Source organism: Artemia sp. Qi Xiang Cuo, chromosome 16 (genome assembly GCF_049724085.1).
Source record: "Artemia sp. Qi Xiang Cuo chromosome 16, ASM4972408v1, whole genome shotgun sequence".
In the NCBI taxonomy this organism is placed as follows: Eukaryota; Metazoa; Arthropoda; class Branchiopoda; order Anostraca; family Artemiidae; genus Artemia; species Artemia sp. Qi Xiang Cuo.
In genome coordinates this window covers 5,226,445-5,252,938 of record NC_142809.1, presented here as the reverse complement: position 1 = coordinate 5,252,938, position 26,494 = coordinate 5,226,445, and the positions used below count along the sequence as shown (strand labels likewise).

Genomic DNA, 26,494 nt, shown 5'->3' with positions numbered 1-26,494 from the left:
AAGTTACTGTCATCAGCAAAAAGAATAGGGTGCACAAGGGGATGAAGACCATCAACGAGATCATTAATGTAAATTAAAAACAACAGTGGTCCAAGCACAGAGCCCTCTGGGTTCAATGTAGGCAAAGTAGTGGAAGAATTACATTAACCGAAACATACTAATATATTCCTAACAGTCAAGACCTTAACCATTCTAGTGGGACTCCATGTACTCCAAATGAATAGTTTAGACAAAAGAACAGAGTGGTCAACCATATCAAAGGCCTTTGAAAAGTCAAGAAATAGACCCAAAACACACAAGCCCTTGTCCAGATTAACACGCACAAACTCTGTTGCATCTGAGAGTGCATACGAGATAGAGAGAGTGGGACGAAAACCATACTGATGGTTAGTTATGAGAGAATTTCCTGCAGTCGTGTTAGTACTAAAAACAAAAAATCCCCCCGGATTTTTAATTTACAACTGAAGAAATGGACAGTCTTGTGCAAATTGTTGGACCTAATGTTCCCGGGGACATTTTTGACGATGACTTTATAATTAGTGAATTGGATCCTGTGTAAATAGGTGCAGGACATGAAAATAGTGGCATATCCCCGGAACTACGTGAATTTTATTTTTTAGAGTCTGCTCTAGGTCACTTAAAAACACATAGGGTAGATTTTAATCCTCCCGAGGAAAACGTGGTTGACGGGGGTGTTATTTTAACAGACCCTGTAAATGTTCTTCATAGCTACATCGACCAAATTCGAGCACAAATTGAGATTCAGATTCAGAAATGGGGGGGGGGGGTCAAGGGGGGATTAAGGTCTCAGTAAATCAAAGAGTTTTCGGACAACATAGAGCATCTGCGCTCGTTTTTTAATTTCCTTTTTCAACAAGCAGCCAAAATTTTTATACTTGTATAAATAGATTTTAGGGCAAATTTTTGAACTGGATTAAAAAATTAATTTCGACTTTGAACAAGTTTAACGAGAGGGGAAGCGGGTCCACAATTTTATACATTGAACACATGGATCTGAATCTCAGTAGTTTAAAAAAAAAACTTTATTTTAAGGGGAGGGCGGGGTAACAAAAAAAAATGCCACCCAGATTTGTCGACTACAGGAGGGGTTCAGGGTTTCAATTTTGAAACGGGGCTGCAATGCTTTAAATATGCATTTTAGCAGCAGCCCATAAAACATTAAAAAAAGTCAACAATGAAAAATCTCGACGGACTTGCTCGTAACGGTGGAGAAAATTTCCCTAAAGTAAATTTTGATTGTTTAGAGGGGAAGTATCCGGTATCCTTGAAAGAAATAACCATATTTGAAAAAGCAAATGAAAATCTTGGGCTGGGGGTGGTTGTTCTCCAGTATGACACAGAATTTGTAAAGGGGGGAAAGAAACCAAATAAAAAAGGGGTTTATATTCAGTTAGAACACCGATGGTAGATAATGTTAAAAATTGGGTTTGGGTTATTTATGAGCCCCCCAAAGATGTAAATTCCTATGGTCAATTTTTCTCCGTTACAGCAATAAGTCGACTCTTATCCCAAGGTGTTCAGAAAGGGGAACGCCTCTATTGCCCCATGTGCCTTTCCCCATTCACATCTAAGCAAGCATTCTCGGATCACATGGGACATTGCAAAATTCATGGCAATCAACGAATAGAAATGCCGGCAGAAGGCAAAGATACTTTACAATTTAAAAATTTCCAAAATTCCCTGCTACAAGTTGATAAAGTATGTTTGGACTGTGAATCAAGACTGGTGGAGGTATCAGACCCATCAAGGCCAAATATAGTCAAGGAACACAAACTAGTTGCGTGTTCCTATGCGCATGCCTGTCGCGATTCTAATAATAAAATGCAGCTGGAAGTTTTTTTTTGCTATGGATGAGGAGGGTAGCATGGAAAAGTTATTGGTATCTTTAATAAAAACAGCAAACGGTGCAATTTCACGATTGCGTCACACCAACTACCCAATGTCATTATCAGATAAGGAGCAACTGGCACTAGAAAAGGGGACAATTTGTTGGGTTTGTAGGGGTGTTCTTGCCCCAAAAGACGCTGTCCAAGATCATTATCACCTTATTGACCCCAATTCAACGGGAAAAGGTAACTTTCGGGGGTGGGCTCACAATTCATGTAATTTGAAAATTTAACAGCAACTCTTTCTTCCGGTTTTTATACATAATTCTAACTACGATCTGAAGTATGTGCGACCAGCAATGGCACATCTTCAAAAAAATGGAACAGTGGATGATGCATGGGTGATAGACAACTTTTCCTACAAAATAATTCCTAAATCATCTGAAAAGTTGCTTGTTTTGGAATTTATGTGGAGATTTGTTCAAGAAGACGTTGACTAACCGAATAAAAGTTGCATTTTAGACTTTATCAGTTTTTTTCCCCAGGTATTTGAGTAAATTGTTGCGGTTACAGAAAAACGATGCAAGTTCTAACACTATACCTCGTTTCAAGTAGCTATCTCACATTGGTTTCTATTAGTTATTAACAGTCAGGGACGTCCATCCTTATTATTACTACTGCTCCATGTCGAGATTCCCCGAGGAAACTATTCACTCGATTGAATCGTTTACGACAGTCTACACGATCGTAGGTGCACCCCCGATGAATACAGTTTTGCTAAAAAAGTTTGGGCAGAGGGAGGGTGTAAAAATGGGTTTGACTATTGCAAGCTGTATTTGTCGAGTGATGTATTAACTTTGTTAGATATTATGTGTAAGAATACGGACAAAATCTATGGGGAATTTGATCTTGATTTGGGGTATTATTTTTCATCTCCTCATCTGGGAATGGACCTCATCCTAAAAATTAGCGGGGAAAAAATTGGGCTAATCACTGACATCGATCAGCACCTGTTCATCGAAAGGTCAATGAGGGGTGGATATGTTTTTCACGGGGATCGTATCTTGGAAACTGATCCAACTGGAGAGAAGACGGGGACAAAATCGGATGCAGTTCTCCGCGAGATAGAGTCTGTCTAGCGCTTGGCCATATCTTATTATGTACTACGTGGCAGTTCCAGTACCGAGCTAAATGTTCCAACCGCTTCCCAGTTCTCCAGCATTGACAGTGCTGAGAATAAGGGACTGGTGGAATGGTTTTTTGATAAAGACGGAAATTTGCAAGTCGAACTTCACGATTCAGTAAAGGATTTTGTTTTTCCGTGCATCAATAGACCTGTGACTAGGGACTCTTTGAGCCCTCGCAATAGGCGTTTAGGCGAGGTGGACGGATTGCATTGGTAACCTTCAAAACAAAAACTTATTGCTGACCTTCTGCCGAAAACAAATATTGTTGTACATCATGTGACTTTAAAATGGATGTGCAACAACGGTTTCGACGTCACAAAGGTTCATAGAGCGCTCCAGTTTAGCCAAAAATCTCATCTGAAAACGTTGGTTGACACCTTTGTCAAGAAACGTTCTGAAGCACAAACGAAAGCCGAAGAAGAAATTTATAAGCTCATTTTGAATTCGGCTTTTGGCAAAATGTGTGAGAGTGTTCGCAATAGGAATCGTTTTGACGTTGTGACCGATCCCAAACAATGTGCTAGAATTATTGCCTATCCAAATTACACTTCCTTCACGATCATTGGCCCGGACATGGTACTATTGAATAGGAAAAAAGAAGCATTGTATTAAATAAAAATATTACTGCAGGCAGTGCGATCTTGGAGATCTCTAAAAAGCTCATGTCGGAATTCTACTACAATGTGGCTAGGGTACAGTGGCCGAAGAAGGGGCAAGTAGAGGTCTGCTACGGGGACACAGATTCTCTACTGTTAAAAGTAAAAACCCCAAACCTAATTGATGATTTGGCGCAAGGTGAAATTATCAGCTCACGGATGGACTAAACCAATTGGAGTGGGCTTTACCCAGAGCTAGTGAAACGTCAGGCACCAAATCAGCTTTTATTTTTTAAATCAGAAACGGGAAGCGACATGATTTTCCGTGGTATGTTTATAAGTCCGAATGTGTACTTTATACAGGCAAACGACGAGGAAATCAAAAAACGTTGCAAAGGAATACCCACGCGCTATGTGGATAAGAATTTCGACATGGACATCTATAGGAATTGTATTGTTCAAAATACAATTGCACGAGCCAAATTGCTGGCGATTCGTTCCCTCAACTACAGGAACTTTACTGTAAATATAGAAAAAGTCGCCATGAGTACCATTTCCAACAAGGTCTATGTTTGTCAAGACGGTGTGACTACCCTCCCCCTTAGGCACTATTTAACTTCAGACCGGGCCGAATGTGTTATCCATAGGGAAAGTCTCGGTTTGAATAAAGTCCAATAAATTTTTCCCAAAACCTTTGGGGGGGGGTTCTCGCGGCCTTGGGGGGGGGGGGCACGTGGCCTGGGAGGGGGGATGGCCGCCAGCGGGGGGCGCACAGCCACTACCAAAGTTATCTTGTTTTTTACTCAGAGCGGATTTTTTTTGTGCTTTTGTAAATATACATGTTTCATTCAAATTAAAAAAAAGTGATATTATCTTAAGTGCTTTTTCTAGTGCATTTTTTAGAAATAAATTTAAAAAGTGTATTTTTTTCTTTATTTTCTGTAAAGTGCTGTTTTTAATACAAGAAATATGATTCTTTATTGATTTTTTTCTTGAACGGAGTAGTAGTAGTAGTAGTATGGGAATTATTTAGTCATTAGACAACTATAGTCTACATGTAGTTGTTCAGGTGAACTATTGAAGGGAACATGTATCAATTTAAAACACCATTCAGATCGTTTCTGTGTGGGCCGTCAATGTCGGGCAAAACAACACTCTTAACTAAAATAATTAAAAATTGCGATAAAATATTAGTGGAAAAGCCGAAAAAAATCTACTATTGTTACAGTATTTGGCAGGAGTCATACGATAAAATAAAAGCAATTGCCACCACGGGATTGGTGAAGATACAATTCATACAGGGACCTGATGTTTTCACCGTTATTGAAGCAAACTCTTGGTTGATCATTGATGATCTGGCTGAATCTATTGAACAATAGTCCCTGGAAATACTGCAATTGTTAACTGCTCTCATCTTGAAGAGATTTACATTACTTTTGCTCTAAAAAATCTCTTTTACCAGAGCAAATGTATGCAAAAACTAGCATTGGACTTCACCCACTATATCGTCTACAGATTTGTTCGGGATTCTAGCTCGCTAATAACTTTCAATAAACAAATCGATCCGGGAGCCCCCAAATTTATGCTCTCAGCATACAATCAGGCAACTAATAAACTCCATGGTTATATCCTTTTGGATCTTAATCAAAATACACCCGAGGTTCTGCGCGTAGTCACATATATTTTCGACAATGAAAATACAGTATATCTCCCCGTGAACACTAAAAAGACCTATTAGTCCGCATCGTGACACCGAAGAAACAGTAGGAAAATAGGCATTGTTTTCAGTTCTAACTACTTCAACACCACCATTGAATAAAACTATATTCAAACATGTTATTGACAAATATTTCATTAATCTAAATACTTGAACTTTGTTTAAATTTAATCAAAGGTAATGTTGAATTGCTAGAAGTATTTAAGCAACAGAGAAAGCAACATCGTTCCATTGTACGTACATTGGCCTCTAAAAAGAAAGGAAATAATTTTAAAAAGAAACGACTTCTTCAGGCGGGCAGTAGCTTTTTCATACTTTTACGGCCAATAATAACAGGACATGTAAACAGTTTTCTTTAGAGGATGGCAAAACCCTATAAATTGACCCCAATGGAACTCGCTCTCTTGCCCATGGAACACTTTGAGAACAATCTGAGTAAATTCATTGACAATGAGAATATTGAGGATGATAAAAAACTGCTTTTACTTCAAGATGCACTTCGCCGAGTGGACAAACATAAGCCCTATCGTGTGAAGGCCACTGCTATTGATCACAAAAAAGAATCATCTCCTCAAGAGTCTGCTGCTGCTGCTGCTGCTGGAACAAAATTAAAGACGGAGTATTTGGATTAAATTTTATTTAAATTTGTAAATATAATGCCCCACTAATTTGGTTAACAAATAAAACGACTCCTAATTCGTCTCTTGGAAATTGGTCAAGATCATATTCAAGTTGAGAACAATGGGAAAGGGATTATAATTCAGGGCAAGAGCTATAATCTACTTGATTTAATATATGATATGGCTACAAATCGTAAAGGACTATTATCATTTGACGCTCATCTATACAACTTTCTAAATACATTAAACTTTCCCAAAAGTCTTATTAGCAATAGGCAAATTCTAAAAAAATTAAATGAACATGCATCATCAACAACCATAACGACAACACCATTAAAATATGAAGAGGAAGAAGAAGAAGAAGAAGAAGATTTTAAATCAATCTTGGAAAATACTAGCACACCTAGTGGAAAAAACTTGACAATGGTGGCGAGGAACAAGCGAAAACGTATCATGTCACAAACCCCAACTAGTATACAAAAGGTTAGCGGACGTCACAATACGTGTTTATGTTAATAATCGTTGAAGTTCTTAAATATGCTTATAAAAGTATTGTTGAAGCGGGAATTCAAGTTCCCCCACAACTCTTTTTGAGGTAACCTGTATTCAAAATAAAAGCTCACAGGACTATCTACACAATGAATCAAGTTACACTTTGCATAGAAATCATAGACTTCGTGCTAATCAATATCGAAAAACTAAAGCATTTTTCCCATTGCATATAATGCAAGCAGATCTCCTAACTCTAGATGAGATTCAAAGACGTCACAGTACACCGTACAAGTACATTCTACTTGCAATCAGTGTTTTTAGCCGCTATGCATATGCAATTCCATTGCGATCAAAGAGAGGCGTTGAAGTTGCTCAGGCCATTGAAATTATTCTCGAACAGGATTCATATAAAAAAATTCAAACGGATCTCGGTAGTGAATTTGTTAATCCCCATGTTTCAAAAGTACTTGTGAAATATAGTACACTTCTCTATCATAGTCATAGTCCTATAAAGGCTGCATTGGCCGAACGATTGATAAGAACTATTCGACTTTTAATTTCAAGATATTGTACATTGAAAAATACACCGGCTTTTATTCATGATTTAGATAAAATCATGTTGATTTTATAATCAACAACCTCATCGATCATTGTCCAATTCAACCCCAACGGAAGTTCATCATTCTGATCATGATACAATTGACACCTTTCTTAAACAGTATTCCAATGAAACGATTGTCAAGATGAAATTTAAATTCAATGTTGGTGATACTGTTCGAATTAATATAATAACTTATGTTTTTGAAAAGGGAAATTACTTGCGGTTCACAGGACTGTTTAAAGTGGCAAAAACCCTAGACACTAAACCCATAGCATATTGTTTGCGCGATACAAAAGATGAAGAGATTCTCGGCGGCTCTTATGACTATAAACTACATAAGGTTAAAAATAATAGTGAAATATATCAAATTGAAAAGATATTAAAGACTCGTACTCGCAGGGGTAAGAAACAGTTACATGTTCGGTGGCTAGGATACAACTCTGATTTTGACTCTTGGATTGGTGTTGAAGATCTTGACAATGCCCAATTATTTCTATGTAACATTTATATCCAATATATCAGATCCGATCTACAACGACTTGAATACGACAAGTGATTTTTGGACGAAACTCTCCCCCACCATCAAATTTGACGGTGCGTATGAAGTGGCTCTTGTCGATTGTATTCTCAGAAATCCCTATGACATCCTGAGAAAGGATCGTGTGTATGATATAAAAGTTATACCATTCGATTGGACACTCTTTGTCGACTAAGAATGAGTTGAAGCACTTAAATATAGAGAATATCCACTTGCCAAATTGAAATATATTGAATACAATAATATGAGAAATTTGTGTCGTACAATCAATAGAAAAATCTCATATCGTAGGAATGGTAAATTCCATTTTAATTATTCATTGGAACACGATAGGATTTACGTTACCTCACCTGTTGACACTGAAATAATTATTCTCAATGATAATCTGAGAGACGTTCTTGGCTTTAAACAGAATTCGATCAATGGGAAAAATGCTGGCATCGTTTACGGGATGGATCAAGTTATTTTTGCTGATTATCCACCTGGTTTCACCTCGGACTCTTGCATATTTCTGTCTGCATCCTTTGTGGAAACATCGAGAGTCGGTAATTCAAATGTACCCCTCCTACGTGTTCTTGAACGAAAAACAACTCATGAACTTGTTCATCACTATAATATAAAGCATCTTCAGTATGTTCCTGTAAACACTTCGTATTTGGAACTCTGTCAGTTAACACTAAGAAGTGAATTGGGTGATCCTTTAGCAATATCAAAAGGCTTAGCAGTGATTACATGACATTTTCAACGCATTGTCGGCGATAGCACAATCACCTAAAATGAACTATAGAAGAATTCCATTTGTCTGTCCCAATATCTGTTGCTTTGTTGGTGCTTTGAGTCCACATCAAATGAGCAATGGATTGGACTACTACAAGGGTCGTCCTACAATGTCTGGGTATGGTCTTGGTAGCTGGTTTGCTAGGCTATTTCGTTCTGCACTACTCCTTACCAGAAAATATCTTGTGCCTGCTGCATCAAATTTTGCTGCCTCCACACTACAGGACTGGGGGTCCGGTAAGAATTTCAAGGACAGTGTTAAGGAGAATATTAGATCTTCAGCAAGAACCGTTGGTTAGCAACTAAAATATTAAAAAAATGGGGATGGATTGAAAAGGATGTATGCGCGTTATTCACTTATCAGTCTCAACCCAGGTGGTACGTGAAGAACGTCAACAAGACTTTGGGAACCAAAATAACGAAGACCAATAAGCAGAAGAAGTAGAAGAAAAAGATTGTTAGATCAAAGAAGGATTTCTTCTCTTAAGATGACTTATCTCCCCCACAAGGAAGCATATCCATCAATTAGTTCCTCATTGAATCTATTCAATGCTGAAAATGTGGATGTCAGTGTCAAGTATGGCTACTATGAACAATTTCACCCCCAACAACCCCTCTCGGAAAATATACACTTTCAAATATTTTTCAATAAAGACTATTTCATGGTTTCTTAATCAACATTTATTGATTTAAATGTTGCGGTGAAGAAAAAGTCAGATAATACAACTCCAAATGCTGCCGACGGTCTCTCCTACGAAAAGTGTATTCTACACAACCTATTCAAACAAATTAATGTATTTATTAATGGAACATTGGTGAGCACTAGCAATAATTTATCCAACTATGCAATCTAGATACAATTTATGATGATGACACCAAAGGCATACAAGGAGTTGAGAGGACAATCTTTGGGCTATGAATATCGATCAGGTGTTGATACTGATGGTGAGTTGACTACTGCAGTGAGCCAGGAGTATCATCTGGTTGGAAAATGAAATCATGAGATATTCAATATATCCCCAATGGCTACCCCCCAATGTCAAGATTGACATAAAGTTACAGCTGGCCCCATCGAATTTCATTTTGAGAAAAACACTTCCTGCAGCACCCGATGCAAATGTCATTATCACATCGGCAATTCTTCACGTCTGAAAACAACAATTTATGAGCTATGTTGCAATGGCAGTGGAAAACCTGAAAGTCAATGGTAACAACATTAAACTTCTCGTTCCCCATACAATCACCAATCAACGTCACATTGCCACCGGCTCTCGTAGCTATAGTGATTCATCATTTATCAATGGAGAAATCCCATAAAAATTGGCTTTGGCCTTTGTGAAGAGTGGCAGTGCCGTTGGATCCTGGATTGAATCCCCCATGATTTTAATTTTTTCGGTCTATCTAGCCTTGTGTGCAAAGTGAATGGTATTCCACTATACACTCTATCATTTGACAAAAAGTCCTATAGAACTCTGTACGAGTTGACCATGCAATCCCTAGATCATGACTCTCAACTATTTGAAAATGGAATAACCGATTCAATGTTTTCAAAAAATCATGGGGTAATTGTTTTGGATTTGTCAGGGACTCAGGATATTAGTATAGTACGAACAGGGAATGTAAGTTTAGAGTGCACATTTACCGATGCTTTGACAGAGAGTATCACACTAATAACACTGCGTTAATTTGAAACCTATTAGGAAATCACGCCCGGCGGCAGTGTTCTACTAGACCTAGCACCATTAACACAAACCAAATAATGAATGTATTTAGTATGACTCCAGACATGTTCCAGTATAAGTCCTATTGAATGCCTACGGACTTCATTGAAAAAATTCCAAGTGTTAATAATAGCCTTATAATTGTTAATAGTAGTCCATTAACATTGAAAAGTGGTCATTGGCTATCTATCTTTCAAACCGAGAAGAATATTGAATTTTTTTATCATCTTGGTCTATAGTATAAATTCTATACTCTATACCTCAGCAACTTTAATGAAAGCTGTGGGAAAACCATTATTCAAAATCAACGAAGAGTACAGAAATTAACGACTAAGACGTGTGGCTTTCATGCACTACTGATTTTCACGTTCAGATATCTTGACAGTACCTACAGACGGTTTTTGAACATTTACATTGTCTTGACTTGATTGAACGATTTTCTGGTGGAAAATGTACTTAAAAGCGTATTTAATATTGATTTTAGTGCCCTACGAATAAAATGTTCTAAAAATGTATGTGAAATTGTTTATTAATAAATGATAAAAATTTATATACATGATAAAACGACTTTTCTTCTCTTTAGATTTCATCTTCTACTAGGTATTTGTCGACAACAACTAATTCAGGTAGATTATCCAAATTCACAGTGTACTGATCCTGATGTAGCGCAATGTCAGGGTCACATTTTCTACAATAGAGTGTAACTTCACTCTTGTCATTTCTCTTTGTATAGTCAATGATACTATTCTCATTCATTCTATAGAATTCACATGTTTCAATTTGTTTATTTGAAGTAATGTCACAAATAGTGTCCTCAAGCGGCGAATCACATTCCGTCACAGCCAAATAAATCTCAGTGGGCTTATAATCATAGTAGTCATTGTCTTCACAACGATGACGTAGAAACCAAATTCTTTTGTTGTTCTAACAGTTGAATCGTTGACCCGGTTTTTCCTCCCAGAACAATCTAAAACCCTGACGATACCAATCTCTTAGCAATAAACTAAAATCACGCTTAGGATTCTTTCCAATCACACCGGGATATGTATTCTCCCACTGTTTACATTTATCATAATGGCAATTGGAGCATAGGTGCCCTCTAGGATGAGAGTCACAGACCTCTTCATGACAGGAATTACAATCTTTAATTTGTACAGCATATCCTCTATGCAATTTACACGGGTGGCCTAATCTACAGTTTTCATCATACTCATCAATCATTGTGCATTTCTCACATGATGACCAGCTGCCCAGTGTATACATATATAGCCGGCATGTATGGAACATTTTTTCATGTGTTGACACTCTCACTGCCACAATGAAACTGAGCTAGCAACAACAACAAATTGAGTGGGATAGAGAGAGAGAGAGGAGTAAATACCTCCGTTGTCTCTGATTTCCTCCCTAGGAAACGGATGTTGGCTTAAAAACAGTCTGATTGAAAAAACATAGAGTTGAAACACACTTGTGGGAGGTATCCCTATTGATACTAATATCTTTTTTGCAATGTTTAGATACAGCAGGGGAATCACCGCTTGTTTGGACAGGTGCCAACGGGGCATAAGCAAATAGCACGTAGTTTCATAACGTGTTTAATCACACGTAGAGGTCCCATAGAACAAAAATGGAAGGTACATGGCGCTAGAGAAGAGCATGGAAGGCAACATAAACCCTTAGAATAGCATGGAAGGGAACATAAGGCCTTGGAATAGCATGGGAGGGAATATTAACCCTTATAATAGCATGGGAGGGAAGATAAACCCTTAAAATAGCATGGGAGGGAACATAAACCACCCAAATCCATAAGTACATGCTCTGGAAAGACACCAAGGAACATAAGGCAAGCAAATCCATAAGTACAAGCTCTGGAAATGTTTTTCCTATATGTCTCGGCAAATAGAATGAAGATTCCTATATGTCTAAGCAATATGGTAGGTACTACTCTACTCCAATTTAAACAACAAAGCTCTCCCACAGATGGTTTCATGTTGAAGAAGAGGTTTCATGAATTGGTTTCATATTGGCCAAGTCTTCTAGCTCTCTTCGGGGTTGTCTCCAAGGTTGAAAGGAGGCTTCTTAGGAGGTTATTTTTTTTTGCAAAATGAGAACTTCTGAGTGTCTTTGATCGTACTGAAAGACTTAAGACACAACGGTAAAGGTTTATAAATAGATTTCTTTTAAATAACAAGTTCCTAAGGAAATAAATAAATGGAACTTGAAGTTTAAGAACATCGAAATTGCTTGGCTAGTTTTTTGTAGAGGAACGTGTTAGCCTAATTATCCAAACTTTAATTTATTTTGCACAAGAAAATGAATTTTATTAATGTATCAATATATTAATGTAGTACTATACAACACTTTAAAAGCCTCATAAGCCGTTGTACGACCAAATCAACGGGTATCCATGAGAACATCGCTTGTTTTTTGTAGCTCGAATTTTAGTGGGTCGAGATTCCACTGGGTTGCTTTCCATAAGGTTTATGCATCGAATTCTTTGGCTTCTTTACTCTTTTTGGCCTCTTTACGTTCAAATCTGTTGAGAGCTCTGCTTGGAGGCAAAACAAGCTTAATGGGATTTTGCTGTGTTGAATAAAAATTCAACGGAAGGGGGGACGAGGAAGGGGGTACTTATATTTACATCAATCTTCAGCTGAAAAAAGAGGAAAAGGGAGAATTGCGATTACAATTTGCTCAGACACACAATTTATAATTTCAAGTTTGTAGTCTTTTAATGTTTCTTTTGTTAATAATTAAAAAAAAAACATAATGAAAGGTTTACACATTAAATTGTGTGCGAAATAAATTCTTTTGCTCAAATCAGCCACAACCTTGGCCTGCAAGGTTGAGCAGCTTAATCAGCTTATATAGCTTTAAATTTAAACTGAAGGTCTTTCCTGAGCAAGATAAAATTTAATCAGAAGTGAATTTAATTAGAAATTCGATCACAACTTATTCAGACAAACAATTTATAATTTCGTGCTTGCTGCTTTATAATGTTTCTTTTCCTGCAAGCGTGATCAGCTTTATCAGCTTTTGTGGTTTTGAATATAAACTGAAGGCCTTTCCTGAGCAAGATCAAATTTAATTGGAAATAAACTTAATTTAATTATATTAGAAGAGAAATAAAATTAAATAATAATATGTAATTAACAACTATAAATGAATCAAATTTATTTTATTCTAAATCAAATTTTGTCAAAACATTAGGACCAATCTCAGCAACATACAGAGTCTTTCCATCCGAAGAAATGGCAATATCGTGTGGATTCTTCAGCCCCTGAAAAAGCAGAACTATTAAGATAATTACATTCCATTGTCTCTTTATAATAGTAAAATGGAGAGGGAGGGGGAGGTATGAACCACTCTCCCAAACTCTTTTTTTTTTAATTTAAAATTTTTTAATTTTTTAAATAAAGCTAAACTTTTAAACCAAATAATGTTTGTGAAAAGTTATTTTACCTGATTGAGCCCGCGCTCCAAAAGAAGGAACTTAGACCCCTTTCCAAATTTGGACCCAAGCTTTCACTCTATTTTGGACTTAAATGTCTTATTCATCGATTTTGAAACACATTGGTCTTTACAAAAAAAAAATTATTTAAGCAATTTACACGTTAGGAGGAGTTAGAAAATGTTTTAGATTAATTGCCTTTTTCCTAGACCTACAACGCTAAGAGTAAACTTCAGCACTTCTGCAAATAAATTCTATATGTTTGTTATGTACATGTGTTACCGTGAATGTCCGAAATCTCGTAAATGTTGACATTCACCGGTGAATGTCCGAAATTACTTTTTCTCTGCTTGGATTCAATCAGCTTAGCGAGTCAGCTTTTTCAGTCTTATGCAAGCTAAGATGGTAAAAGTTAAAAGTTAGGTTAGATTTTGTTAGGTTAGATTAAGTAAGATTAGGTTAAATTTAGTTATAAATATCAGAAATTGGTCAAAAACCTAAGCTAACCTAACCAAACCTATTCTAACCTAACCTGTCATCACCAAACCTTGAATTAGATTGAAAAATTATACTGGCAACGCTGACTAAATCAAAGTAAAAAAAAAAAAATGTATTTCGGACATTCATGGTGAATGTCGACATTCACGGTAACACATGACTGGACTGATAATAACAATAGTTTGGTGTCACTTCAACTTTATTCTAAGGAAAACCACTCACATTTCTAGAAAAAATGCTCTTTCGGTCTTCCTGAAATTATTCTATCCCACAACGCTTAAATTAGGATTTTGAATTTTAATTTTTAGGTTAATTTTGTGGTTAATCACAAAATGAATGATTTTGTTCACAAATGAACAAAATTCAGCAAAATGAATGAAGTTTTAGAGGTTTTGCGAGTTCAGGGTGCTAGTATTGGTTTGAAAATTAATGTTAGGAAGACTAAGTCACTAAGGCTAGGAATAAGTGACGATGAAAAGGTGATATTGGGTAATGAAAAGATTGATCAGGTGGGCAGCTTTACTTATCTTGGTAGTGTTATTTGTAAAGACGGTGGGAGCAGTGAAGATGTCAAAAATAAAATAGCCAAGGCTCAGGTTGTTTTTTCACAATTAAAAAAAGGCTGAAATAATAGGACTATACGTCTACTGACACAGATTAGAATATGTGAAGCTACAGTCATGACAGTGGTCAAATATAGCTCTGAAGCATGGGCACTTCGAAAAGTGAATGAAGATTTGCTAGAAGTTTTCCAGAGAAATTGCTTAAGGATTGTTCTGGGTACCCGGCTGAATGACCGTATTTCAAAGAATAGGCTGTACGAAAAATGTGGTTCAATACCGCTTTCTAGGTCTATAATGAAAGAAAGGTTGAGGTGGTTGGGGCATGTTCTGCGGATGAAGGGTGACAGATTGCCGAAGATTGTTCTTTTCAACCAGCTATCTAGGGCTAAAAGGAAAACAGGTCGTCCCCGTCTGAGGTGGGAGGACGTCATAAGGAAAGATTTAAAGGAAATGGGAACTTCGTGGGCGGGTGTAAAAAGGGAGGCTTTGAATAGATTGGGGTGGAGGAGGAGCGTGCGTAGCTGTGTTGGCCTCAGGCGGCTTGGTGCTGCGATGAGTTGTTAGTAGTAGTAGTGGTAATTTTGTGGTACAAAACTAGTTTAAAATTCTGCTCATTCAAAGGAATCTTCATCAACTTGAATTACATATATTGGTTTTATATTGATTGAATTAAATCAGCAATATATTATTGTCAGTTATACATGTAAAATTATATTATTTATAATTATATACACATAGTTGTATTTACAAATATAAGATATATACATTATTTTACTTTTAATCAATTATGTCCATATATGAGCTATATGGGCGAAGATAATCTGGTATCGCAGCTTAATCTCACATTTTTAGAGACGGTGCTATTGTATGGTTATATATTATTTATGTATCGTTATACGTGTAATTATCAAAATGTAATTATTATGGTAAATCAATTATATATGAAAAGAAAATTTTTCATAGTTACTTACTCATGTTTCGAATAAAGTACCCTGTCTTCTCTATTCTTGTTGTATAATTTCGTGTCTATTTTCTTATTTTCTCTTTTTATAATTTTGATTTTATGATTAATTTATTGAATGGAAATAAAATAAAAATAATATGAATTAAATATAATAAATAGAGTAACTGAATATAAACATAATTAATATACGATATTGATAAATACAAACATACTAATTAATCTGACAAATATATAACTAATTTTATAATATTGTTTCGCTATTATAATTTTCTAAAATGCCTCTTTTAAATTATTGTATAGTTTCATTTACTTATTGTGTGATTTTATGCCCCTTTTGGGGAAATAACAACATACAACATAAGAGCAACATACAACAATACAACAACATACACACAAGATAATACAACATACAACAATAACAACATAATTCGCTTTGATTTCAGACCAACAATCGCTAAATCTATGAGTCTGGTAATTTTATTTCCATGCATTAAATACATAGGCTCTGTTTATTAAAACAAAATTATGCAGTTTTCACATTCTTCAACGATTGTTTTATACATTACTAAAAAAAAAAAATTCACTAAAGTCGCTAGCCGAATTTCACTGGAAATTTTTACCGAATTTCCATGGAACTATCTATTCTTATGTCTAATACTGTCTTAGGAGTAACAAGACTATATAATAATTAATTTCAAAAATCATTTCCACATAAAGAGTTTTTCATAGAAAATCAAAGAGCCTCACTAAGCCAAAAATGAGCAGAAATAAAGTCAAATAACCTTCCAACCATTAAAGTGCCGTAAATCACCGTCAACAAATAAGCAAAATTCAGAATTAAGAGAAATTACAATAAATAATCGAATCAAACTCAAAAGGAGCAAAAACTAACATGAGTAGGGCTGACAGCCCCCCCTGCCTTCTAAAGACCAGAACATAATTTGCACTTTACTCAGAAAAAAATGAATGTGGATCGTCAGTTTAACATATATATACTGATATTTATTTCTTAAGGTTTTAATTTTCTTAAGGATTTTTTTATTTATTAAAGTAAAAAAAAGTGAAAACATTTAAATGTATTTTGTTTTCAGTAAAGTGCAAATTATGTCCTCAGTAAAGTGCAAATTATCGGTAAAGTGAAAAGAAAATGATGCGGGAAAGTAATGAGAGGGCACTTCAAAGCTCTAACCAGGATTTAACAGGGATTGAAAACTATTAGACCGTCAGATAGTGTTGCGTTTTGCAACAGGGTTAGAACAATTCAAACTAAGGTTAATTGTTATTTATTGAAACTTGGATTTCAATTAAAGGTTTAGATTCAACCTAATATTTTCACAAAGCCTTTTTGTGTTGGTTTTAAACAATTTTCTACTTACTATGAAATAGCTAAGACTCAATAAGTATGCATCAGAGAGACGATTCCCCCCCCCCCCTCTTAAAAAAGCACATAAATTCAGATCTTAGTGGCCATTCGGCATAATCAGCTCTTTTACATTTGGCCTGATGTAAAGACGATATAAAAAATAGTTTTAAAAACTCAATAAACTAGCAAATTTATTGCAGGCATTTATGCTTAATGCATAAAAACAAGTTTGAAAACTGGGTAATATTAGATGGCGTTATTTTTTTTCTCAGTGACGACCGGGAGCTTCCTTGCTTATCAGTTTTCCCTTTTTTGGGTATTATGGTTGTTCCACATTAACTAAATTGGAGATACCTATGCGGTAATTTATTTCTTACTCAAATTTTATTAACTTTTATTTTTACTTACTCGACGTGGTGGCGTCATTTCTTAAATTTGATTTGGGGCTAAATTTGACTTTGGGCAGAGGAGATAAAACCTATCACGCATGCCAAAAAACAAAGCGTATCTTAATTAAAAAGTACCAAAAGTAACTATCAGAAAAGAACGCTACGGTTTATAAAAACAAGTTTGAAGACAGGGTAATATTAGATGGCTTTCTTTTTTTCTCAGTGACAACTTGGAGCTTCCTTGCTTATCAGTTTTCCCTTTTTGAGACATTAGGGCTGTTCCTCGTTAACTAAATTGGAGATCCCTATGCGGCAATTTATTTCTTACTCAAATTTCCCAAAACACCATTTCCCCAAATACATGTGTTTGGGGAAATGGTGGGCGTGAGAGGGGAGTCAGTTGCCCTCTAATCACTTTGGACTATTAAAAAGGACACTAGCACTTTCAATTTCCAATTGAATGATCCCTTTTTGAAGTTTCTACGACAACGCTTTCTATAAGAACCTTATGTGCCCCAAGGGCATAACTTACAACCCTTGCCCTGTGGGTGTGGGGGGATTGTCATCCTTAAAAACATAATTCCCAGAGCTTTCAACTACGTTGAACAAAATGGCTGTCTCAAAATTATGATTGGATGTCTTTGAGAAAATGGTGGGCGTCAAACGGGGACTAGCTGTCCTCCAATCACTTTTGACTATTAAAAAGGGCACTAGCCCTCTGAATTTCCAATCAAGTGAGCCCTTTCTGAAGTTTCTACGACAACGCTTTCGATAAAAACCTTATATGGCCCCAGGGCATAACTTACAACCCTTACCCTGAGGGCTCTGAGGGGGTTATCATCCTCAGAGACCTAATATCCAGAACTTTCAACTACGTTGAACAAAATAGATTTCTCAAAATTTTGATTGGATGTGTTATGGGAAATGGTGGGCGTGAGAGGGAGCTTAATTGCTCTCCAATCACTTTCGACTATTGAAAAGGGCACTGGCCCTTTGAATTTCCAATTGAATGAGCCGTTTTTGAAGTTTCTGCGACAACACTTTCAATAAAAACCTTATATGCCCCCAGGGCATAAATTACAACCCATGCCCTGATGAATTTGGGGGGAGTATCCTCCTCAAATACATAATATCTAGGTCTTTCAACTGCGTTGAACAAGATGGCTATCTCAAAATTTTGATTGGATGTGTTTGATGAAATGGTGGGCGCGGAAGGGGTGTTAGTTGCCTTCCAGTCACTTTCGATTATTAAAAAGGGCAGAAGCCCTTCCAATTTCCAATTGAATGAGTCCTTTTCCAAGTTTCTACGACCACTCCTTCGATAGGAAGTGCCCTTGTCTAAAACCAAGAAACCCAAAAAGAAAAAAAAATTATACATTGTGTCAACATCGTTCTTTACTTAGGCAGCACTATTACGCTGCCTATGATTATTTTTTCTCAAAGGCACTTCATATGGAAGAGGTCGTCGCATAAACTTTGGAGGGGGCTAATTCAATTGGAAATCGAGAGTTTTATTGCCCTTTTTAAGAGTCAAAAGTGACCCGAGGGAAACTAGCCCCCCCCCCAAACCCTTTTGTCCCAAATACATCTGATAACAATTTTGAGATAACCATTTTGTTAAAAATAGCCAAAATTAAAGAAACAATCAATGCAAACAAACATACAATAGTTATTAATTTAATAAATTAATCTTAAAACGAGTGAAACTTAAATTGAATATGCAAATCAAGCTTGAAACAAACAAAAATCACTACAAACAAGAGTTTGGGTATCGCCTCCTTCTCTCACTGAAAAAATCAAAAACCTACTGCGTCATTAGGGCTTTACTGAAAACTATATGTGTCTTGAACAGTCTGGGGAAGTAAAAACAAAATCAAATTGAATATTTGATATCTAATGATATTAATTGTTGAAAGATCCACCAGTTCAAGATTCTATTTCACTGTAATTTTATTTTTATTTTCAATGCTGTAAGAACTGAAAAAGTAAATATTTGTGCTATAATTCGTTTTCTAATTGCTATAATAGAATAATAGCAATAATAGTATTCTAATAATAGAATACTAATTGCTCATTTTATGACTAGAAAGTTCAGGGTATCAGTTATAATAGTATACGCCCCTGTAGAACTGACTGATGGAGATACTAGTGACTCAGATGAATTTTATTTACAGTTAAAGGAGCAAATAGTCAAGGTCCCAGGTAGAAATATGAGTTTATTGCTGGGAGATTTTAACGCCCTGGTTGGTAAATATAAGGATAGATGGTATCCCAGCTTAGGTCAATTTGGCGTAGGAAAAGAAAAAAGTAATGGATACAGACTTTTGCAATTGTGTAGGTATAACAATCTAGTTATAACCAATACGGTGTTTGGTCATAAAATGGCTCATAAGTTAACATGGTATTCACGTGATGGTAAGACAGCAAACCTTATTGATTATGTTTTAGTAAACCGAAGACTGGCAGGATCAATACAAGATACTAGGGTATATAGGAGTGCTGTTATTGATGTTAAAAGTAAAGATCACCATCTAGTAGTGTCAAGGGTTAATTTAAAGCTGAAATATCGGAAGGGTAACTACCTACCGCGAAGTTATGATGTTAGTAAACTCCAGGATGAGAATTTGAGAGAAACTTTCCAGGAACAGTTGAATACTAAACTTGAGAGTTTAAATTTTGATAATGTGGAATATGGTTGGAATAATTTTTGAAAAATAATTTGTGAAGTTGCGGAAGGTGTATTAGTGAAGAAAGCTAGAACTGCAGCTAAGAATATTAGTGAAAAAGCTTTAAGTTTAATAGAAAGGAGAAAGGACTTGTACAAGAATTATCTGAGTGATAGATCACATGAAAACAAAAAAAATATAAAGAAAGTGGAGGAAGCATTGAAATATGAACTAAGGAGGTGTGAAGTGGAGACCATGGATAAAATTGCCGAGGATTTAGAAGATACAGCTAGACGGCATAATAGTAAAATATTGTACTGGCACGTTAACAAATTGAGAGGTAGTAGTCAATCCGGACTTGTCCCAGTTAAAGATAGGAATGGGGTGGCAATTAGCGATAAGGAAAATGCTAAAGTGAGATGGGCCGAACATTTTGAGGATTTGCTTAACCGAGATAGAGTTGCAGGAAAAAATATAGAGGAAAATGAAAAAGTTTGTGATACCTTGGATGTGAAGGAAGATTTGTTTTGTGAGGAGGAATTAGCAACAGTACTAAAAGGATTAAAAAATAATAAGGCTCCAGGTGCTGATAGTGTGGTAAATGAGTTTCTTAAATTTGGTGGCTCTAAGGTTAGAAATAAGTTATTGAAGATTATGAATATGATTCTTGAAAAAGGGGAAGTACCTAACGATTTTAGGAAAGCCCTAATTCAACCACTGTATAATAAACGTGATAAGAGCGATTGTGGTAATTATCGAGGCATTAGTTTGGTCTCTGTAGGTAGCAAATTGCTTAGTAATATGATACTTTTTAGACTGAGAGATGCCGTAGACAAAGTTTTAAGAGAAGAGCAGTGCTGTTTTAGAAAAGGTAGAGGATGTGTTGACCAAATTTTCACTCTTAGGTTAATAATTGAGAAGTGCCTAAGTTTTCAAACACCTTTGGTCCTGAGTTTTATAGATTATGAGCAAGCGTTTGATTCTGTTGATAGAAGAGCTTTAGTAAAGGTTTTATCCTTGTATAGTATAACAGACAAATACACTAGAGTAATTAGTGCTATGCACGAGAATACCACTGGTGCGGTTAAGGTAGGAAATAAGATTAACGTTTGGTTTCGTATTAATTCAGGAGTTAAGCAGGGCTGAGTTCTATCACCCTTTATATGGATTATTTTGATGGAGTTTGACTTAAGGGGCACAGGAAAGGCAATGGGAGACTACGGAATCAAATGGGGAGGAAAGAGTCTCCTGGACTTGGATTATGCTGATGATTTATGCATCCTAGATGAAAGTGAGAGCAAAATGAATGAAGTTTTAGTGATTTTGTGAGTTCAGGGTGCTAGTATTGGTTTGAAAATTAATGTTAGGAAGACTAAGTCACTAAGGCTAGGAATAAGAGAAGATGAAAAGGTGACGTTGGGTAATGAAAAGATTGATCTGGTGGGCAGCTTTAATTACTTTGGTAGTATTATTAGCAAAAATGGTGGGAGCAGTGAAGATGTTAAAAATAGAATAGCCAAGGCTCAGGGTGTTTTTCCACAGTTAAAAAAAGTCTGGAAGAAAAGGAAGATAAGTATGCAAACCAACATTAGAATCTTAGAAGTGATGACAGTGGTCAAATATGGCTCTGAAGCATGGACGCTCCGAAAAGCGGATGAAGATTTGCTAGATGTTTTCCAGAGATATTGCTTAAGGATTGTTCTGGGTACCCGTCTGACTGACCGTATTTCAAACAATAGGCTATACGAAAAATGTGGTTCAATACCGCTCTCTAGGTCTATAATGAAAGAAAGGTTGAGGTGGTTAGGGCACGTTGTGCGGATGAAGGATGAAAGATTGACAAAGATTGTTCTTTTCGGCCAAACATCTAGGGCTAAACGGAAGCAAGTTATCCCCGTCAGGGGTGGGAGGATGTCATAAAGAAAGATTTAAAGGAAATGGGAACTTCGTGGGCAGGTGTAAAAAGGGACGCTTTGAATTGATTGGGGTAGAGAAGGAGTAAGTGTAGCTGTGTTGGTCTCAAGGGGCTTGGTGCTGTGGTGAGTTGTGAGTAGTAGTAGTAGTAGTAATTCGTTTTCAGTGAAGCGCCAATGACGCAGTAGGCTTTAGTATTTTACAGTTAAGGAAGGGGACTATTTTAGGGGTCTTGAACAATTTTAGAAAGAATTAATAGATTAAACTGAATATTTGATGCATAATGATATTAATTGCTGAAAGCTCATCAGTTCAAAATTTTACTGTGATTTTAATGTTTATTTTCGGTATTAAGTACAAAAGAAAATATTTGTAATATAATTTGTTTTCAGTAAAGTTTAAGACTCTTAAAGTGACAGAAGGAGGCAATACCCAAACTCTTTCTTGTAGTGATTTTTGTTCGTTTCAAGCTTGATTGGAATACTCAATTTAAGTTTCACTCGTTTTAAGATTTATTCATTCCTTTATATTACTATCTATTGTGTGTTTGTTTGCATTGATTGTTTATTTAATTTCTGTTCGTCTTAGGTTTCATTTATTCTTTAATAGTAATTTCTGGTCGTTTTGAGTTTTAATTTTAAAAGGTATTTGTATCTGCTAATCTTAAGTTTAAAATGGCCTTTACTTTTCTTTGAAAAACTTCCTTTTCTGAAAGTATATTTTTAATAACCTTAGTTAAAAAGTACCAAAAGTAACTATCAGAAAAGAATGCTACGGCTCATTAAAATGTAACAGAAACAGTAAATTAGTACCACAGAATGCAGCCTAATCCCTTAGCGCAAAAAAAAAGCCGACCAGCAACAATAGAAGTGTGAAAACAACTTCAGAACAAAAACATTTAGAGCCCAAAAGTGAATAGAGAACATGAAAAAGAAACAAGAAAAGAAGCTAAAACTCGTGGACAAAAAGCCAAAGGTAAAAATTTAAAAGTGAAAATCAGAAAATAATAAATACAAAAACACATTTAACGAGCTAAGCTCTGACATCGTAAGCAAAAAGCCGATTTGTATAGCTATAATTTTCAGTAGTTTCGGCTCTGTGTTTTAACAACGAATTCAAATCAATTTAATTACATTAAATTGATTCAATTTATTCAATTAATTCGTAAATAATTTCTAAGACCACACTGGCTAATCATGATAAAACGAAACAATAGCAAAAAAAAAAAAATAGAAAAACGAGGATTATACAAGCCAGTGAAACATATGAAATAAAATGCAAATATTTCGGTCAAGACCTCCGCTTGACCATCCTCAGTGCAGGATAATAACATCAAAATTACTAATAAAACTCCATGTATACTATAAAAAAAAAAAATTTCAAACCTTGAAACGAAGCGCAACTAAAATTTGAAGACCCTCTCCATGTAACAGTGAAAGGGTAACTGAATGAAAAAATACAGTACTGAATGGGAATTCAATTTTTTAATTTATACAGAGCATTTTTAAAGGCTAAACGCTTTCCAGGGAAAACATCATCAGAAATTAGGTTAGGTTGCAAAATTTTATTTTTTAATTCATTTAAAAACGATCACATTTAATTAGTTCATTATAAATGGGGCTTAAAGAAGTTTCTCTCGTGTCACTATTGAGAGCAATCTTTCCGTGAATATACTATTTTATCTCAACTGCCTCCCTGAAAACTTGGATGAGACCTTTAACAGGGGCAATAATGGAGGTGTTATCGAATAAAACAAAATGGAGTGGGTTGTCAAACACATGCTGAGCCAAAGAGGAATCAAAAGTCTCAGGCCTTTTGCATAGCTCCATAGCTTTTTCGATTGAGGACCTATGTTCCAACAACCTCTTCCCCAATTATTGATGGGTTCTTCCAACATAGAAACAGATGCAAGAACATCGAACCGTATTAACACCACTGCCCAAAATGGGGCTTGTTTTATCTCTACCGCTGTTAAAATAGTTCTAGACTTTATTAGAATTTTTGAAGGTGACATTTAAGTTATGTTTTTTAAGAATTCTTTGCAATTTGTCACCCAAACAAATGGGCTCCCTATGGGTACAAGCCTTTCTCCTTTTTTTGCCACTTTTTACATGGAATTTATTGAAACCTCCGCTTTGAATACTTTTCCTCTTAAACACCGGTTCTGGGGCCGGTTTTTCGATGATGTGATCTCTGTCTGGAATCACGGAGAGATAGAACTTAACGCTTTCTTACTTCATCTTAATAGTTTCGATTCCAACCTTCAGTTCACCTTGGAACTGGAAGACAATCATAAACTGCCCTTTTTAGACGTCTTAATCTTCAACAAATCTCTCAGCCTTGAATATTCAATTTATAGAAAACCTACACATAATGATAGGTATTTGCATTTCTCTTCCAACCACCCTCCTTGTGTAAAAAGAGGAGTAGTTGTATCTTTAGTTGATCGTGTTATAAGAATTTATTCAAAAGCTCATATAATCCCCGAATTGAATTATCTGAAGGACATTTTGCTTTGCAATGGATATCCCATCAAGTTACTGGAATCCATCATAGAAAAAAGACAAAAAAGGCAGAAAAAGATTTATCATCTCCACAACCTCCAACAGATATCATCCCTTTAGTGGGTGATCAGAAATTTTTTACTGTTTTGCCCTATTTTCCCACATTAGGTGACAAATTGCAAAGAATACTTAAAAAAACTAACTTAAATGTCACCTTCAAAAATTCTAATAAAATACAGAACTATTTTAACAGCGGTAAAGATAAAACGAGCCCTATTTTGGGCAGTGGTGTTTATAGGTTTCCATGTTCTTGCGGCTGTTTCTATGTTGGAAGAACCCATAAGCAATTTGGGGAGAGATTGTTGGAACACAGGTCCTCAATCGACAAAGCTATGGAGCTATGCCAAAGGCCTGAGACTTTTGATTCCGCCTTGGCTCAGCATGTGTATGACAACCCGCACCATTTCGTTTTATTCGATAACACCTCCATTATTGCCCCTGTTAAAGGTCTCATCCAAGTTTTCAGGGAGTCAGTTGAGATAAAAAAGTACATTCACCGAAAGGTAGCTCTCAATAGAGACACGGGAGAAAACAATTTCAGCCCCATTTATAATGAACTAATTAATTTTGATCGTTTTTACTTAAATATTAAAAAAAAATTACATTTTGCAAATTAACCTACTCTCTGATGATGTTTTACCTGGAAAGCGTTTAGCTTTTAAAAATGCTCTGCATAAATTAAAATACTGAATTCCCATTCAGTACTGTATTTTTTCCTTCAGTTACCCGTTCACTGTTACTTGGAGAGGGTCTTCAAATTTTAGTTGCGCTTCGTTTCAAGGTTTGAAATTTTTTTTTTTTTTATATTATCAATAGATTTTTATTAGTAATTTTTATGTTATTTTACTGCACTGAGGACGGTCAAGCGGAGGTCTTTACCGAAATATTTGCATTTTAGTTCATATGTTTCACTGGCTTGTATAATCCTCGTTTTTCTCTCTCTTTTTTTTTACTATTGTTTCGTTTTATCAATTAATTCAATTCAAATCAATTTATTACAAAATGATATAACACATAATATTAATCCAAGTGGCTTCCCAAAGAAAGACATACAAGCACTTTAGAATATTTATTTATTTTATTCGTGTTCTGTTGTTTTGCTTTTGTTTAATATTTTCACCGTTAGCTTTCAAGGTTATTTTATTTCTCAAGCTTTTTTTTGACATTTTCATCCATTTCTTTACCCTTGGGGCAATTTTTCATGAAGAGAGCCTCAGAAATTTGATTATATCTCTTTTTATGTTTTAAGTTCTAAGTTAGCCTGCAGTAAATTGAAAACAAACATTATTAATTACTCGTAAACTCGGTATTTCAACTGTTAGCGTAAACTCGTTTTCAAATATACAAATTTAAGAAAAACTGTGTCTGCTTTTACTTACATTTAAGGAGTTCCAAGTATCAATGACCTTTCCATTTTCAGCGGAAAGGGTATAACCTTTTGGTCTCTGGATTCCCCATCCAAAGCTAGATCCAGTTACAGCAAAAATCATGGAATCTAGAAAATATATATATTATTCGCATTAAACTATGATCATCCCTAATAAATTTTAATGGGGGAATGGGGAAATGGGTAGGAATTTAAAGGATAGTCTTCTTTCTTTGTGATAATTTATTTCTTTATGATATTAATTAAAAAAAAATTTTCCACAAAATAAGTTTTTCAAAGAAAAGTAAAGAACTCCATTAAACCAAAAATGAGCAAAAATAAAATCAAATAATCCACCAAGGTAGAAACTACCACACGTCAGCATCGATAAATAAATAAAACCAAAACGAACAGTAACTACAAAAAATAACCTAGTCAAACTCAAAACGAGTAGAAGTTAACATTCGTAGGGTTCACAACTCCTATGCCTTCCCAAGACCAGAACATAATTTGCACTTTACTGCAAAATATAAATTTTTTTTACTTTTATAACTTTAATAAATCAAATAACATTAACATTTTGATTTATAAATATCAGTATATGTATATTAAACTGACAATGCACATTCATTTGTATTTGAATAGGACTATGCCTTCTGAGTG

At 35.5% G+C, this 26,494-nt stretch overlaps 1 protein-coding gene across 1 annotated transcript in view; it reads right to left on the bottom strand.

Annotated features, from left to right (window-relative positions):
• Positions 1–13,148: 13,148 nt before the first annotated feature.
• LOC148942494 (peptidyl-alpha-hydroxyglycine alpha-amidating lyase 2-like) overlaps positions 13,149–26,494 on the bottom strand; it is a 451,427-nt gene continuing 438,081 nt past the window's right edge. The window contains exons 7-8 of the mRNA XM_089102123.1: positions 25,845–25,960; positions 13,149–13,373 (exon numbers count right to left, since the gene is read on the bottom strand). Coding sequence (XP_088958249.1) covers positions 13,272–13,373; positions 25,845–25,960 — 218 coding nt within the window. The 3' untranslated portion in view covers positions 13,149–13,271. The remainder of the gene's footprint in view (positions 13,374–25,844; positions 25,961–26,494) is intronic.